At 51.6% G+C, this 13388-nt stretch overlaps 6 protein-coding genes across 6 annotated transcripts; 2 read left to right on the top strand and 4 right to left on the bottom strand.

Annotated features, from left to right (window-relative positions):
* Window positions 1-98: 98 nt before the first annotated feature.
* On the bottom strand, window positions 99-347 carry N7525_005812 (uncharacterized protein; the record flags this gene model as incomplete). Its single annotated transcript, XM_061213518.1, has 1 exon — window positions 99-347. The coding sequence occupies one exon, from the start codon at window positions 345-347 to the stop codon at window positions 99-101; it is 249 nt and encodes an 82-aa protein (XP_061070539.1).
* Window positions 348-577: 230 nt separating this feature from the next.
* N7525_005811 (GTPase-activating protein BUD2) lies at window positions 578-4428 on the top strand (the record flags this gene model as incomplete). Its single annotated transcript, XM_002564398.2, has 2 exons — window positions 578-3395; window positions 3461-4428. 2 exons carry the CDS (start codon window positions 578-580, stop codon window positions 4426-4428), a joined length of 3786 nt encoding a protein of 1261 aa, XP_002564444.1.
* An 814-nt stretch (window positions 4429-5242) lies between these two features.
* On the bottom strand, window positions 5243-7047 carry N7525_005810 (WD domain protein; the record flags this gene model as incomplete). The annotated part of the gene is made up of 3 exons (XM_002564399.2): window positions 5243-5462; window positions 5539-6349; window positions 6411-7047. The coding sequence occupies 3 exons, from the start codon at window positions 7045-7047 to the stop codon at window positions 5243-5245; spliced, it is 1668 nt and encodes a 555-aa protein (XP_002564445.2).
* A 196-nt stretch (window positions 7048-7243) lies between these two features.
* On the top strand, window positions 7244-8692 carry N7525_005809 (uncharacterized protein; the record flags this gene model as incomplete). Its single annotated transcript, XM_002564400.1, has 1 exon — window positions 7244-8692. The coding sequence occupies one exon, from the start codon at window positions 7244-7246 to the stop codon at window positions 8690-8692; it is 1449 nt and encodes a 482-aa protein (XP_002564446.1).
* A 275-nt stretch (window positions 8693-8967) lies between these two features.
* Window positions 8968-10311, bottom strand: scw4 (putative cell wall glucanase (Scw4); the record flags this gene model as incomplete). Its single annotated transcript, XM_061213517.1, has 3 exons — window positions 8968-9987; window positions 10039-10175; window positions 10245-10311. The coding sequence occupies 3 exons, from the start codon at window positions 10309-10311 to the stop codon at window positions 8968-8970; spliced, it is 1224 nt and encodes a 407-aa protein (XP_061070538.1).
* A 1105-nt stretch (window positions 10312-11416) lies between these two features.
* Window positions 11417-13141, bottom strand: lcbA (serine C-palmitoyltransferase subunit lcbA; the record flags this gene model as incomplete). The annotated part of the gene is made up of 4 exons (XM_002564402.1): window positions 11417-11599; window positions 11663-12154; window positions 12220-12730; window positions 12813-13141. The coding sequence occupies 4 exons, from the start codon at window positions 13139-13141 to the stop codon at window positions 11417-11419; spliced, it is 1515 nt and encodes a 504-aa protein (XP_002564448.1).
* Between the last annotated feature and the right edge of the window lie 247 nt (window positions 13142-13388).

Here is a 13388-nt window from a genome sequence, read left to right as displayed (position 1 = left end):
AATTTCAAAAGGGACTGATGAAGGTGTGTGCGCATCTCTTTAATCCCTATACCCTCTCAGCTTCCCCTCCCCCTCCCCTCCCTCCTATAATAATGATATCACGCCCTTCCCACCAATTTCTCCCGGGTCGCTTTTTCCCAAGGACTATCACTGACACTGACAGCGACACTATCACTATCGACTGGCCGGAGGATTGGACGCTCACCGCATTCGCTAGGTTCTCCTGCATCTCTCAGACAAACGACGGTGACCCGCGCCTCCTTTGTCCTGGTCTCCCATTCCTTCCCCTCTTCCGGCGCCTGGACCGAATGTGCGACCCCGATACCCAACCTCTCATTGGACTCCATGTGGTCTCATAACAATTTCCTGGACAAAAAGCGACTCTCAATTATACAAGCGCAGCCGTGCCGCATACGTCGGGTGCCAACAAGGTCTTCTTTCACCGATTGTTTCGAGGGAGGTTGTGTTGGGCGCGAGTAGGGAGTGAATCTGTTCTCTCCTTTCCTCATATATTGACGAGTTTCATTTTCGTTTTGTGTCCATCGCTTGTCGAGGGGGCTGTCTATAACCGAACGAGATGGACCCCGAGAATCCGAACGCGTTCAAGCGGAGCTCCATGCACCAAGCACTATACAGTCGTCCAGTGGAACGGCGTGCAAGCAAGAAGTCTTCATCTAGGGATCGGCATGGTATGGTCTATCCCGACAGTTTCCGAGACACTAGCATTCGAACTGTGACGCCAGAGTCGCACTCCCCCGCCAACCATTCCCCTTTATCCGAACCGGAGCACCTCACGGGTGCTTCCTCTTCGCCTCGAAATACCGTACGACCACGGCCCAACGAACCCGAACGTCGCCGAGATTTCAACAAGCACTCATCTGGGGCAGGCGAAGAAGATCCCCCGGCGGAAGCAAGGAGTCAACGGGCGCGATCGCGGACAACGGCAGCTGAGGAGCAACGCAACGACATCACCCCTAGCACCTTCAAAGCTCGAACGCGGGTCGGGTCAATTAACACAGCCAGTCCGTCTCAACCAAAATTGCCTGAAGATCCCTCGTCATCCATCGGTTTTCCGTCGATTGAGACCCCGAAATACAGCAGCCAGACCGTCCCTCGCCATCGACTGAGTAAAGCTGCCGGCCTGGTCGCCGGTGGAGCACAAAATCAAGACTCGTTTTCCTCACCCCTCTCGGGCGCGGAAGCAACAAAGATCCTGCAGTTGATGAAGACTACCTGTGGTAGAATGCATGGAATCCTATCCTTTCGAACAGCCTCAACCACTGCCTGGACATCCGGATACTGCGCCATTAACGTCGCTACTGGAAGTCTCATTTACCAAGCCAAGGGGGAGCCGGCATTGGCCAAAACGTTAATTCCCGATCTACGTGGTTGTCGAGTTCGTACACTGTGGGATCCTGAGCTCCAATGCACCTATCTGAGCGTCCACACATTTACCTCTGGGCTTGGGATACAACTGCGACCTCACGTGAACGAGACCTTTGATTCCTGGCTTGCAGCTCTACTTTGCTGGCAACCAATTCGGCCCAAAGGTGTTCAGAACAAGATGACAAAGCCTCAAGAGGTTGTGATTGGAGACCGCCGGATTCCCGAACGTCGACGCAACTCGGAAAGTGCGGCACAAAAGGATGCAACTATCATCAAAGTTGGCAAGATGCTTCTATGGGACAAGCCGTCTGCTTCCGGTGCAATGCCGGTGTCCGGACGCCGCGTGTCCACGTACAGACAGTCAAGGGCCCTTTCTTCCTCATGGCAGAAGGTGAGCTGCACACTACAGGAAAACGGCTTTTTTAAACTCTACACGGAATCCGACGTGGCTCTCCTGGCGTGTGTGCAGTTATCTCAATTATCGCGCTGCGCTATTCAGCAACTGGACCCCTCGGTGTTGGATGATGAGTTTTGCATTGCTATCTACCCTCAATATACGGCACACCCAGTATCCGATTCCAACCTGCGGCCTATATACCTTGCTCTTGAAAGCCGCGTTCTCTTTGAGGTATGGTTTGTGCTTCTCCGCGCATTCACAATCCCAGAACTTTACGGTCCTGTGTCTCAGGGAGAGGATCCCGATAAAACGCCAGAAGCTGAGACCACCGACCCACCCTCGACCAAAGACATGTTCCGGATTGAACGATTCTTGAGCTTGAAAATTGTGGAGGCGAAGCTGTTTCGTGCCAGAGAGGAAGACACTCCCCGGAGCCGAAAGGCATCAAGATCACATGGCATGCCTGTCTCAAGCTCGAAGGCCAGCGACTATTACACGGAGGTGCTTCTAGATGGGGAAATTCGTGGCAAGACTGCTGTGAAATATCGCACCATGAATCCTTTCTGGCGGGAAGATTTCCTCTTCCCTGATCTGCCGCCAGTACTATCACAAGCCTCTATCCTCGTCAAAACTCTTAATCCGACACAGAGAGACTGGACACTTGTCGCCAACGGAACATACGCACCCAATCAAGATGTGAGTGCTATGAACATGCTGGATGAGATCGAGATTTCTGCAAATGACATCATCTTCGGACGGGTAGACCTGCGACTTGAAGAATTGGAAGCCGGCGTGGATATCGAAAAGTGGTGGCCTATCCTGGATAATCAAGACCAGGCAATTGGCGAGATGTTCATGAGAGCCCGGATGGAGGAAACCGTTGTCTTGATGTCCGATGAGTACTCGGCGATGTCGGAACTTCTCCACTCCTTCACCAATGGCCTCACAATAAACATGGCACAACTGATGTCATCGGAGCTAAATCACCTGGCCGAGATGCTTTTGAACATCTACCAGGTCTCGGGGTCAACGGTGGAATGGATCTCAGCCTTGGTTGAAGATGAAATCGATGGGGTCCACAAAGAATCCACCACCAACCGGCTGAGGTATACGACGAGGATTCATTCGAACAACTCACAGGAGACTAGTCAAGAGCGCGAGGTCCTTGTCAGGGACATGGGAAGGACGGCCACTGTGGAGGCTAACCTCTTGTTTCGTGGAAACTCACTTCTAACCAAGGCCCTCGATCTTCACATGCGTCGTTTGGGCAAGCAGTATTTGGAGGAGACTATCGCGGAACGACTACGTGATATCGATGAAAGCGATCCGGAATGCGAAGTCGATCCATCTCGAGTTCCACGCCATGAGGATCTTGATCGCAACTGGCGAAACCTTACAGCCCTCACTACAAGCGTGTGGAACTCCATTGCGGGATCTGCGTCGAGGTGTCCTCCAGAACTGCGCCGCATCTTCCGGCATGTTAGGGCATGTGCAGACGATCGCTATGGTGACTTCCTCCGGTCTGTGACGTACAGTAGTGTTTCTGGTTTCCTGTTCCTACGCTTTTTCTGCCCGGCCATTCTGAACCCGAAGCTTTTCGGCCTCTTGAAAGGTATAGAATACGCCCGTATCTTGGTGTTTTTTTTTTTTTTTTTTTTTTTTGCTAACCACCTCCAGATCACCCTCGTCCTCGTGCACAGCGAACTTTGACCCTCATTGCCAAAGCTTTGCAGGGTCTGGCCAATATGACAACATTCGGCAATAAAGAACCTTGGATGGAACCGATGAACAAATTCCTCGTCGCTCATCGCTCGGAATTCAAGGACTTTGTTGATTCGGTTTGTGCTATCCCCGCCGACCGACCAGTTCCTGTCGTCACACCCTCCTACACCACTCCCATCCAAATCCTTGGGCGGTTGCCGCCCACATCGCGTGAGGGATTCCCTAGCCTTCCATTTCTCATTGACTATGCTCGCTCCTTCGCAAACTTGATACGTGTCTGGCTTGACATCTCCCCCGAACGACTCAACGAATTGACCGAGCTGGACGTTAGCCTGGCTAAGTTCCAGAAAGAAGCCCTTCGCTTGCAGGCACGCACTGAGGAGTGTCTCAGACGAGCAGAGCAAGCCGAGCGGCCAAATGGGAACCTTGAGATCAAATGGGAAGCACTGGTGGATTCGATGGAACGACCCGTAACCTTCTACGACGAAAGCTCAAGCAAACCCAGTACCCCGGCGCCAGAAACGTCAACTAGTACTGCACCGGCCCCAAGCAGCCATCGCAATTCGATTGGCTACTTTGCTACGCGTCCTGCACTTCCCCGCCGGTCCACTGACCACGTCCCCGATGCCGAGGATGACACACCCCCAAGCTCATCATCGGCGACTTGGGACCAAAGCCGCATTCCATTCTCCATCCCACGTTGGTCCGACCCACGCGACAGCACCGGAAGCTCGAAGAACTCCTCGACCTACTCGCTCGAGAACTCCGATTCCTCCAAGGCACGCAGGGCCAGCGTCACGAAAGAGTCCTCCTCGAGCAAGTACCGCTTCTTTGACTTTGTTCCTGCACCCTCCCGACGCAAGGCCAAGGACCGTGACCAGAATCAAAACCACTCGCACGAGGATCTACGCAATGAATCTTAATGCACCAATGTCTGCCCATGCAATCTCCTTTTATCCTTACACGTTTTTGATTTTGTTCTTCCTCTCCTACCTCTTTCCATGTGCTCATGATTTCAACGTTCCTCTTTTCTCCCCTTCTCTCTCTCTCAACTCCCCCTTTCCATCTTGCCTCCTCGAGTTTTGTTCTTCTTGGTCATCTATATGTCTATGTTCTCCTCTAAAGCATGTGTCATGGTGTTGATACCCATTCCTTCTTTTGATTGTGTGTTTCATGGCCCCCTCCCTTATACACATCTCCCCCAGCCCAGCTCTAAGATAAAACAAAGAGAGCTGAAAAGTAAGGATCTGGATTTTTTGGGAAAGGAAAAAAAGAACACGATCTGATTTTGAACTCGGCTGAGGCTCTTGTGTTTTTCTCCTTTTTCGTCGTGCTGAGGAATCATTTGATCCTTTTGTGTTTGGATTTCCTTTGGAGATGGTGGCCATCGTGTAAATACCTTTTACTCTTTTTATATTCTTCCAATAGATGGAATGGATTGGTGTTTTCGTTTTGGAAAGTTGATACACAATTGCAGTGCTTGTAACTCTGTTATTAGATAGAAATGGCAACATCAGATGCTGTTCATTGAGTACCTCTGTACATCGGATCAGAACACATATCAAATGTCACCTTTGGCCATAACAAGACAGTAGGGGTTAAACAGAACCCTAGGCAACACCCCTCCCACAACACCGCTTCGAAAGAAGATCGAAACACATATCAAAACAATTAGCAAATAAGCTGTGCAGCGACATGCTGCAAGAAACAGCAGTAAAGATATCAGCGAAGAATACATCACTTCCATAAGCAGAGCTTGCCACTAGCGGTGCCCCCAGCAACCCAGTTCTTGCTACGATGGAATACAGCCACAGCAGGAACAGCGGTGATGCCGTCGCCACCAAGCTGGGCGAGCTGGTCACCACTGCTACTGTACACATCGACAAAACGGTTCATATTGCCAATGCAGAACCGCTGGATGGGAGACTGCGGGTTCAGCTGCCATTGAGGACGGAGACTATAAGAAAGTTAGGGCTTCGTGCTTCGGCAAACACAAAAGGGAGGAAACATAAGGGAAGAAGCGATAATCATACATGGTCACCCAGCGGCCAGTCTGGCAGTTGTGGCGGACAACCGTATCGGGGACAAAGTCCTTTTCTCCAAGCTTGTGGCCCTGCTTCCACGAAGAAAGGCCCTTTGCACCAACGTCGTAGATTTTCAACGTGTCATCGTATGACGACGTCGCAATCTGCCCAGCAGCATTGAAAGCTGCGTGGGAGACTGACAGCCGGCTTTCGTGTTCAGCTACTGGAGTGGGATCATCCGGCGAGAGTTTGCGCAAGTCCCATAACCGCAGGAATCGATCCAAACTAGCCGTCGCGAAGTAATTGGGCTGGGAAGGACACAAGGTGAAGCCCCCGATTTTCTTCTCGGAGAGTTCCCAGCTGGACACGTTACTGTCTTTTCGTGGCGTTCGCGTGTCATACCGCCCGAATCCACCTTGCAATGTAGTCCAGTACAAGGTGTTCGGATCATCGGGTGCCATGTCTACTCCGGAAAGTGCCTCGTCAATGTTGGTAGATTCGGGGGCATAGGTCTCTGAAGACACCATCTTCTCCAAGTCCAGGGATCGAATGGAGCTGTCATAACTGGCTGTGTACAGGTGTGTTGGCTTTGATGGGTTGACCATCATTGCGCTGATGGTCCGGGTATGTGGCTTGAGGGTGGTGAGGACTGGGTCTGGGTCATCGTCGTCTTCGTCGTCGTCTTCGCCCGCCAATGGCTTTTCCTGAGAGGCATCCAACATGCCCAGATGACCCAGTTTATCGCCCGCGAAGATGAGAGGTTTAGACTCCGACGGGTGAAAGGCCATGCTGTATACACGCTCCGGGGTAATCTTGATGCCTGTAATGGTCGAGAATGCGTTAGAATGGTAGGTTGTCAACATAGAGAGTATAGCCATTACGTTGAGGGTCCCAGGATTCCCACAATTGGAGCCCATTCATCTCCTCGCGAAGGGCCTTCAGATCTTTGTCCGTTGTTTTCTCAATCTCGTCGTCTCCGAAGGTCCTTTCATAGGGTTTCGCAACACCCTTGGTGATGACATCTACGCCGATCAAGCTATCGGCGCTCAGCTTTTGGCCCGAAACAAACATATCCGCCTGGCTGAACGAGTCTGTCCGGCGCATCCTCTTGAGTCTATCCGCTTCGCGCATTGCCTCATACTCGTCGTCGGCCTTGCGCTTTGCTACTTCACTTTCGGCTGCAATGCCCTTGAGGCGTGAGGATGTCCGCCGAGGCGTAACGGCCTCTTCCTCGGTTTTCACCTTAGGAGTTGGGCGCTTTTTCGGTTTTGCGCCATTGGTGCCGGGAGTCTTGGGGCTTGCGAAGAGCCCCGAGGATTGAGATTCGAGAGTAAGTTTTTTCAACAGCGCATCGCGCTCTGCAATGTTCGCCAAACGCTGCTGTTCAAATTCCGACAACTCACTTTTCCCTGGCATGTTGGTTTCGGGGTCTTCGGGCGTGCTTGATTTGTATGCAGTTTGCGCCTCGGGGGTGCGAGGCACGTCCTCGACACGCGTGGACCGGTTACACGACATCATGTGACTTTGCGGGAACGCCGATAAGCCCGTGCTTGTGAAAAAAGAGACGAAGTAATCTTCTTGTCGTTTCTCTTTTTTTGGATACAAGTTGCAAGGTTTGAACAGGTGGAAGAGAGAAGTAAGCTCTATCAAGGTTGGATTTACTCTGAGAAGTGCACGAACAAGGCTGCGCAAGTGCAGACCTAACGACTTGGCAATGGCAACAAATATTACCCAGCTATGCTTCCTCTCAAAAAGCACTTCTACAGCTCCTTTCCTATACCACACTCGAACACTTACGCCACTCTCGTCCGCGGCCCGAAAACAATTTAATCGCCGTTTCCTGCGCTCTTTTTCCATTCAGACCAACGCCGAGGCCAACGATGCGACGGAGAACAAAGCATCAGCGGAGGACGACAGTCAAAATACTTCTGAACAGTCAATTGCCTCCAGCTCAACGAGTGAGGTAGCTCCAAAACCGCGACGAAGCTACCTACAGAAACGAGCAGCATCTGTATCCCAAAGGCCTAGTCTCAGACCATCTGCGGTGAAGAAGACAACGAAAACAGCACCAAAGATCACAAACCAGGAGAAAATGGTATTTGGAGGACTGCTAGAGCAGCTTGGATTTAAACACGATGGGGAAACTACCGAGGCGAGCTCATTGAAGCCAATGAGCGAGGAGAAGAAGGCGGAGATGGCCGAGCTCGTGTCGGTATTCAACAATCTGCTCAAAGACCCCAGGCAAAAGAAGGCGGCTTTAAAAGTTAAGGAGCAGCAGAAGGACGACTATTCTTCTCATCGGAGACAAGAAAAGTCAAAAACGGAAGAACAAGTCCCAGCGGAGAATCAAGGTCCAAAGCGAATCTATCTCCGTGATCTGGGCTACTCCGAGCCCGCCACAGCCAGCGCTGCCGAAGTAACCGTCAGCCTGCGGAGGGCGATTGAGATCGTCGTCAAATCAGAATCAGAGCACATCGAATTCGCACTTTTCCAAGCCATCGAGGATGGCAAGGGCGACCTGGGTGTGTGGGAGGTATGCAAAGAGCGCATCTTCTCCATGCTGCGCCACCTGGACGAGCAATCTCTCGAGGAGGCTTCAAACCCAGAGAATCTGAGCACAACTGACCAGTCCGAACCACACACTCGGTCGTCAGGACCTCTCCGAGTCCCAGCCGTCGTCCCAGTCGCCCCCGTCGTGGTATCTCTATACCCGAAGACCCTCCTGGTCGCCTTCCGCCTGCTGAACACTCACTTCCGCGATTCCCCGCTCATCCCCCAGTTCCGCCCGACTATCAAAGGCTACGGCCGTGTCTCTGCTTTCCTCGGTGCTTCATCTGGCCTATACGATGAATTGATCCACTACCACTGGCGAGTATGCAAGGATCTTCCCGCTGTGGTATCTATCCTCCGTGAGATGAACCAGCTGGGCATCAACCCGAGCAGCAAGTCCCGCGGTATGTTGACCGGACTTATCATTCGCCAAGGCCGGGACGTGGAGGCTCATCGGAAATCCCCAAGTGAGAAGACTTTCTTCTGGGACTTGCCGTCTAACAAGGAGGCATTCCATGAGCTCACCCGTAAAGATGGGTGGATGGATCAGATCGAGGCGCGTTCAGAGGAAGAGGCGTGGCAGCGTCAGGCGACTCGGGCTTTCCCCCGCTGAGCTCTTGGGTCATCTTGCACAGGTTGCTTTAATGTATAGAGTGTAGACTATAATGTATTATAATATCATCAGCGAAACCATCTCAAGCTTCATGTTAATACACCGTTCTTCATCATTCGACTGTAATGCTATTCCAAAAGTAATGTATGTACATGAAGAATCCATCGAAGGAAAAGACCAAAAGCCAGCCCTAAAGCCCTAGCTTGACTGGAGGAAAAGAAACCAAAAAGGAAATGAACCACCCACCATAGGGGTTTGTACAGAGCTTTCGTGCTCTACAAACCCCTATGAATCCCCCAAAACTTTTCCGCGTTGAAGGTAAACTGATTATCCTCCTTCCACAGATCGTCAAAAGCAGTAAAAAGCACCAAATCCTCCCTCCGGTAATCAAAACTCTTCCTCAAACTCGCAATAGCCGCATCCTGATTTTTCGCCGAAGGAATAGCAACCCCATTCGCATCCCCAGCATGCGGCCAGCCAGACTCCGTAATCATAGTACGCTTCCCACCCGCTCTCGCAGAGATACTACGCGCCTGCTCGAGCGCATACGCGCCCGCACCCTCAGGCCGCTGAGTAGCATCGAAGAAAGCATGGCAGTTTGCAGCGCAGTAGTCGGAGACATGGCATAGTTCCGGGTGGTCGAGTAGGACGGAGAAGGTATCTACTGTGACGACGGGGCCTTTGTAGCCCTGGGCGCGGAGCACGGAGCGTGCTTTTTGCACGGCGGCCACGACGTCGCCGGCGGAGTTGGTGCCGGCGTTTACAAGCTCATTGCCGACGGCGATCGTGTGGAAGATTGACCAGTCTTTTTTGCCGTCCGGGCCTGTTACTGCGTCGCCGAAGGCGCTGAGGCTTCCTGGGAAATTGGTTAGGTCGTAGACGCCGGCGAAAACGCGCATGTTGTGTCGTCGTGCGGCGTTGGTTACTGTTTTCGTTTGGTCGCAGTCTGTGCCGTAGATGCGGACGAAGGAGTATTCGGAGATTCGGTCTAGGTCTTGGTTTACTTCTTCTTGGTTCTTGCAGGTGCGGTCTGCTTTGTATGGAGAGTAGGAGATACCGAAGTGGGCGTGCGGGTGCGGGTGCGGGTGCTTGTGAGGATAGGGATGAGGAACGGGCGGTTTGGGGTGGGCATGTGGGTGTTGTAGCTCCTTGGGCTTTCCTTTGGCTGGGATATGGTGGTCGTTCATGTCATCGTTGTTCTTGGATAGAACATGTGCCGGTCCTATACCGGACCCATCCGTGCCTGGGATTGATATTGGGGGTTGCTTTGATGGGGGAGTTAGGGCTGGCTTCTGCTGGGAGATAAATATCTCTTCTCTTCTTCGGGGACAGTCCTATCTACTAACATTCTCGTGTAGTGCAGGGGTCAAGGCCTGAACGTAGTGAGTTTCCGTGCTGATACGCTCTCCCTTCTCATTGACCCAGACGACTACCTCTTTGGTAAAGGGTAGTTGGGCGACATCTCCACGAGATTGTTTCTCAACTATGGCAAATCAGCAAAATCCAGTATAAGCATGAGATTATATCCAAGGATGAACAATGATGTTCTTACCCCCAGCTTTGGCGCAAACACCACATGCGAGTAGCAAGCCAACAAGCGCCTTGCTCAGGCGCTTCATTTCCAGCTGAATTCTTCCTAGGGAAGCTGATCTGTAAATCCCTCGAGTGAAGTGGTCTGAACTTAGTCTTTGAACTTAGTCGACGGCGATCATAACATGAGTAACTTTGCAATCATCTAGAAAAGGAAACCCACGCATATGGTGCCGATCGGACCCATTATAACCGTTCTAACAGACTCGAGCACGGAGTTCCACCTACGTGGACTTATTAGCAGAGCATGTAAAGGCAAGGATAGCCAAGCATAGCGCCTCGATCTGGGGAGGACATGTGGAATGGAATCTGGGAGTTTCCAATTTCCAAACATGCCTATTGGCTTGGTTGGACCCCTTTGGCCTCCGATTTCCTCGGCAGAGAGATCTTGGTTCGGGACATCATACAAGAGCTCGAAGTTGGAGATGGACCGGGAATGCTCTTGATGATGGAGTAGATGGAATGCGGGGCACATTCTCAGGAGTGTCTCGGAGACACAGAGGGATTCGTTAAGAATGCGACATAGAATGTTGGCCAGAAGTATCTGATATTATTGAGAGACATTGGAAGGGGCCGGGGGAAGGGGCAGTTCTAGGGTTGAAGCCTGGCCCGGACATATTAGGCTTTCGGTTTGGTGATGATGCTCAGGACCATCAAATGAACGGCGAGGGGACATTTGAATTCTGGATTCTGTTAATATCTGACTGGCAGACGATTCGACCTTGTGGCCGTGGATACTACTATAGCGAAAGTGTAAAAAAAAGCAAACAAATCGGAACATGATGCAATACCGTCCATTCCATAGGACAAACGGGGTTCCGGGTCTGAATAATGTATGAAAAAAATAGACACATCCTTGAAGCAAAGAGCCAAGGACAGAAGAATAGTATTAAACAACCTAAAGCCATGCACAGGTAAAGAATCATACCGCCAACGAAGAGAGAAAAAGGCGGGCCCGTGCAAGGCATGCAATAAGAATGTATATCGACAAGGTAACAATACAAGTATTGAAGGGGCATTAGGGCGTAGGTCGACTGAGGAGAATAGAGAATCGATAGATGCCGAAGTCATAGTGGGCGTGAGCAGTCATCGGATATCTGGTCAGGACCAGAAGCTAAGAGGCAAAAGAAGGAATTACTTCCTCTTGCTCATCACCTTGGTAATCGCATGTCGAATGATTGTTCCCGCCTTTTCAATCTCTTTCTTGGTGAGACCGGTAGTGACGCACACCTTCAGGGCTGCCGGGACAACCTGTTTGGGCTCGAAGTTGTCCTCAAGGGTCTTCAGTCGCGTGATTAGAACACCGTTGGCGAGAGACTGCGAGAAAATTAGAAATGGACTCAAAGAGGGTTATAATGGGAGACAGTGTATAGTAAGTACCTCATCGACTGCATCTTGTAGCAAGAACTGCTGGTCGTCTGGTGTAAGCCGCTTAGCAGCCACAACCTCCGGCTTGATGACCAGGATCAGGATAGGATTCTCAGGCGCGCTGGTGCAGTAAACCCAGTCACTACGAGGATCCAACTGAGCACGCATGGCCTTTGTGAGTTCCCGAAGTTGTGACACTGTCTCAGGGTTGTTCTGAAGGATGTTGATAGTGGCACTGGCGGTAGTCGAGAGCAGAGCGGGAAGCGCAGCGGAGAAGGTATACGCAGCGGCCGAAATACGCTGGTGGTGAACAATCTCCTCTGAACCAGCACAGAAGCCGCCACCAGCAACTAGGGGACCAGCCAGTGACCCCACAATCATATCAACTTCGGCAGCATCGACGTTCTGGTGCTCCGTGATACCACGGCCAGTGCGTCCCAAAACACCGAAGGACCAGGTTTCATCAAGGATCAGACGGAACTTGTACTTGAGTCTGAGTTCGATCTGCGACAGTTGTAAGCACGGGTAAAATGATTGGTAAAATGACTTAAGTTAACGGGGTCACATACGATCTTGGGCAAGTCCGCCATGTCACCGTAAGACTCAAATAAACCCTCCGTAATAATAAATCTGCGAGTCAGGGGTTTCCGGGCTTGCTCCTTGGTGACCTTCGCGAGCACCCGCTCCAGATCCTCCATGTCATTATGCTCATACCACCGGACAATGCTTCGAGAGATCTGAATACCCTTGCGAATTGCAAAGCTAACCCCCTTATCTGCGACGATGATATCTCCACGCTTCGAGAAGGCAGGAATAACACTGGAAATTGTGGAGAAGGCTTGGGAGTACATAATGCAAGCCGCGGTCCCTATGAATGCGGCCACATCATCTTCTGTCTTCATGTGAACATCCTGTGTGCCGTAGAAACCACGGGGTCCGCAGGGACCGACTCCATAAGCGCGGAGTGTCTGGATTGCCTGTTCCTTGAGGGACTCATTCGTATTGAAGTTGTAAAAATTGAAGGAGCCAAGGTTCGTAACGGTGCGGCCGTTGGCCAGTTTCGATTTGGGGCCTACTGGACTGCAGATCCAATTTCATCTGTCAGTAAAATGTCCGCTGAGTACGCCAGGCTGAAGCGATGGGAAGGATTGGGGTACAATACCCGACTATGACGGTGCGTTTATCAACTTCCATCTCCTCCAACGTCGTCGGGCTCCCGACGAGGGGCTCTGGGGTCCATTCGTCCACAAGGTCATCAATCTCATCTTCCGTGAGTGGTACGACGCCCGGTTTAGTCGAATACTTGGGCGCTAGTAGATATCGCACGGCGAAAAGGAAGAGGAAAAGTTCAACGGCAGAACGAATTGGGTCATCTTGGTAGCTTGATTTCACGTAGCGGAGGAGGATTGCGGAACCAGGCACACGGTGAAATAGATCCGCGAGTTCATGCAGGTATATGGAAAGGATACGCTGGGTCTCCTGGAGATCCATAGCGGACGGTTGGAAAACGCGCGAGTTGTGGGTGCGCCAGGCCAGCGAGATACCAGAAACGCAATAGGTCAAAGAGAGACGCGAGAGATAGGTGTGTATGATGGAGGGAAGATGAAACGGGGGGCTCGGAGCCCTGGGAACCTCCGTGTCACGTGACATATCCGTTCGGCCACAGGCATTGCAGGTTCTTGGGAGATTGTAGATTGAATTTAGGGACTACAACTTGAGTATTGTCAAAGAGGATTTC

Source organism: Penicillium rubens (assembly GCF_028828025.1).
Source record: "Penicillium rubens strain IBT 27055 chromosome Unknown utg000002l_segment0_segment0, whole genome shotgun sequence".
NCBI lineage: Eukaryota > Fungi > Ascomycota > Eurotiomycetes > Eurotiales > Aspergillaceae > Penicillium > Penicillium rubens.
This window is presented reverse-complemented; position numbering and strand designations above follow the sequence as displayed.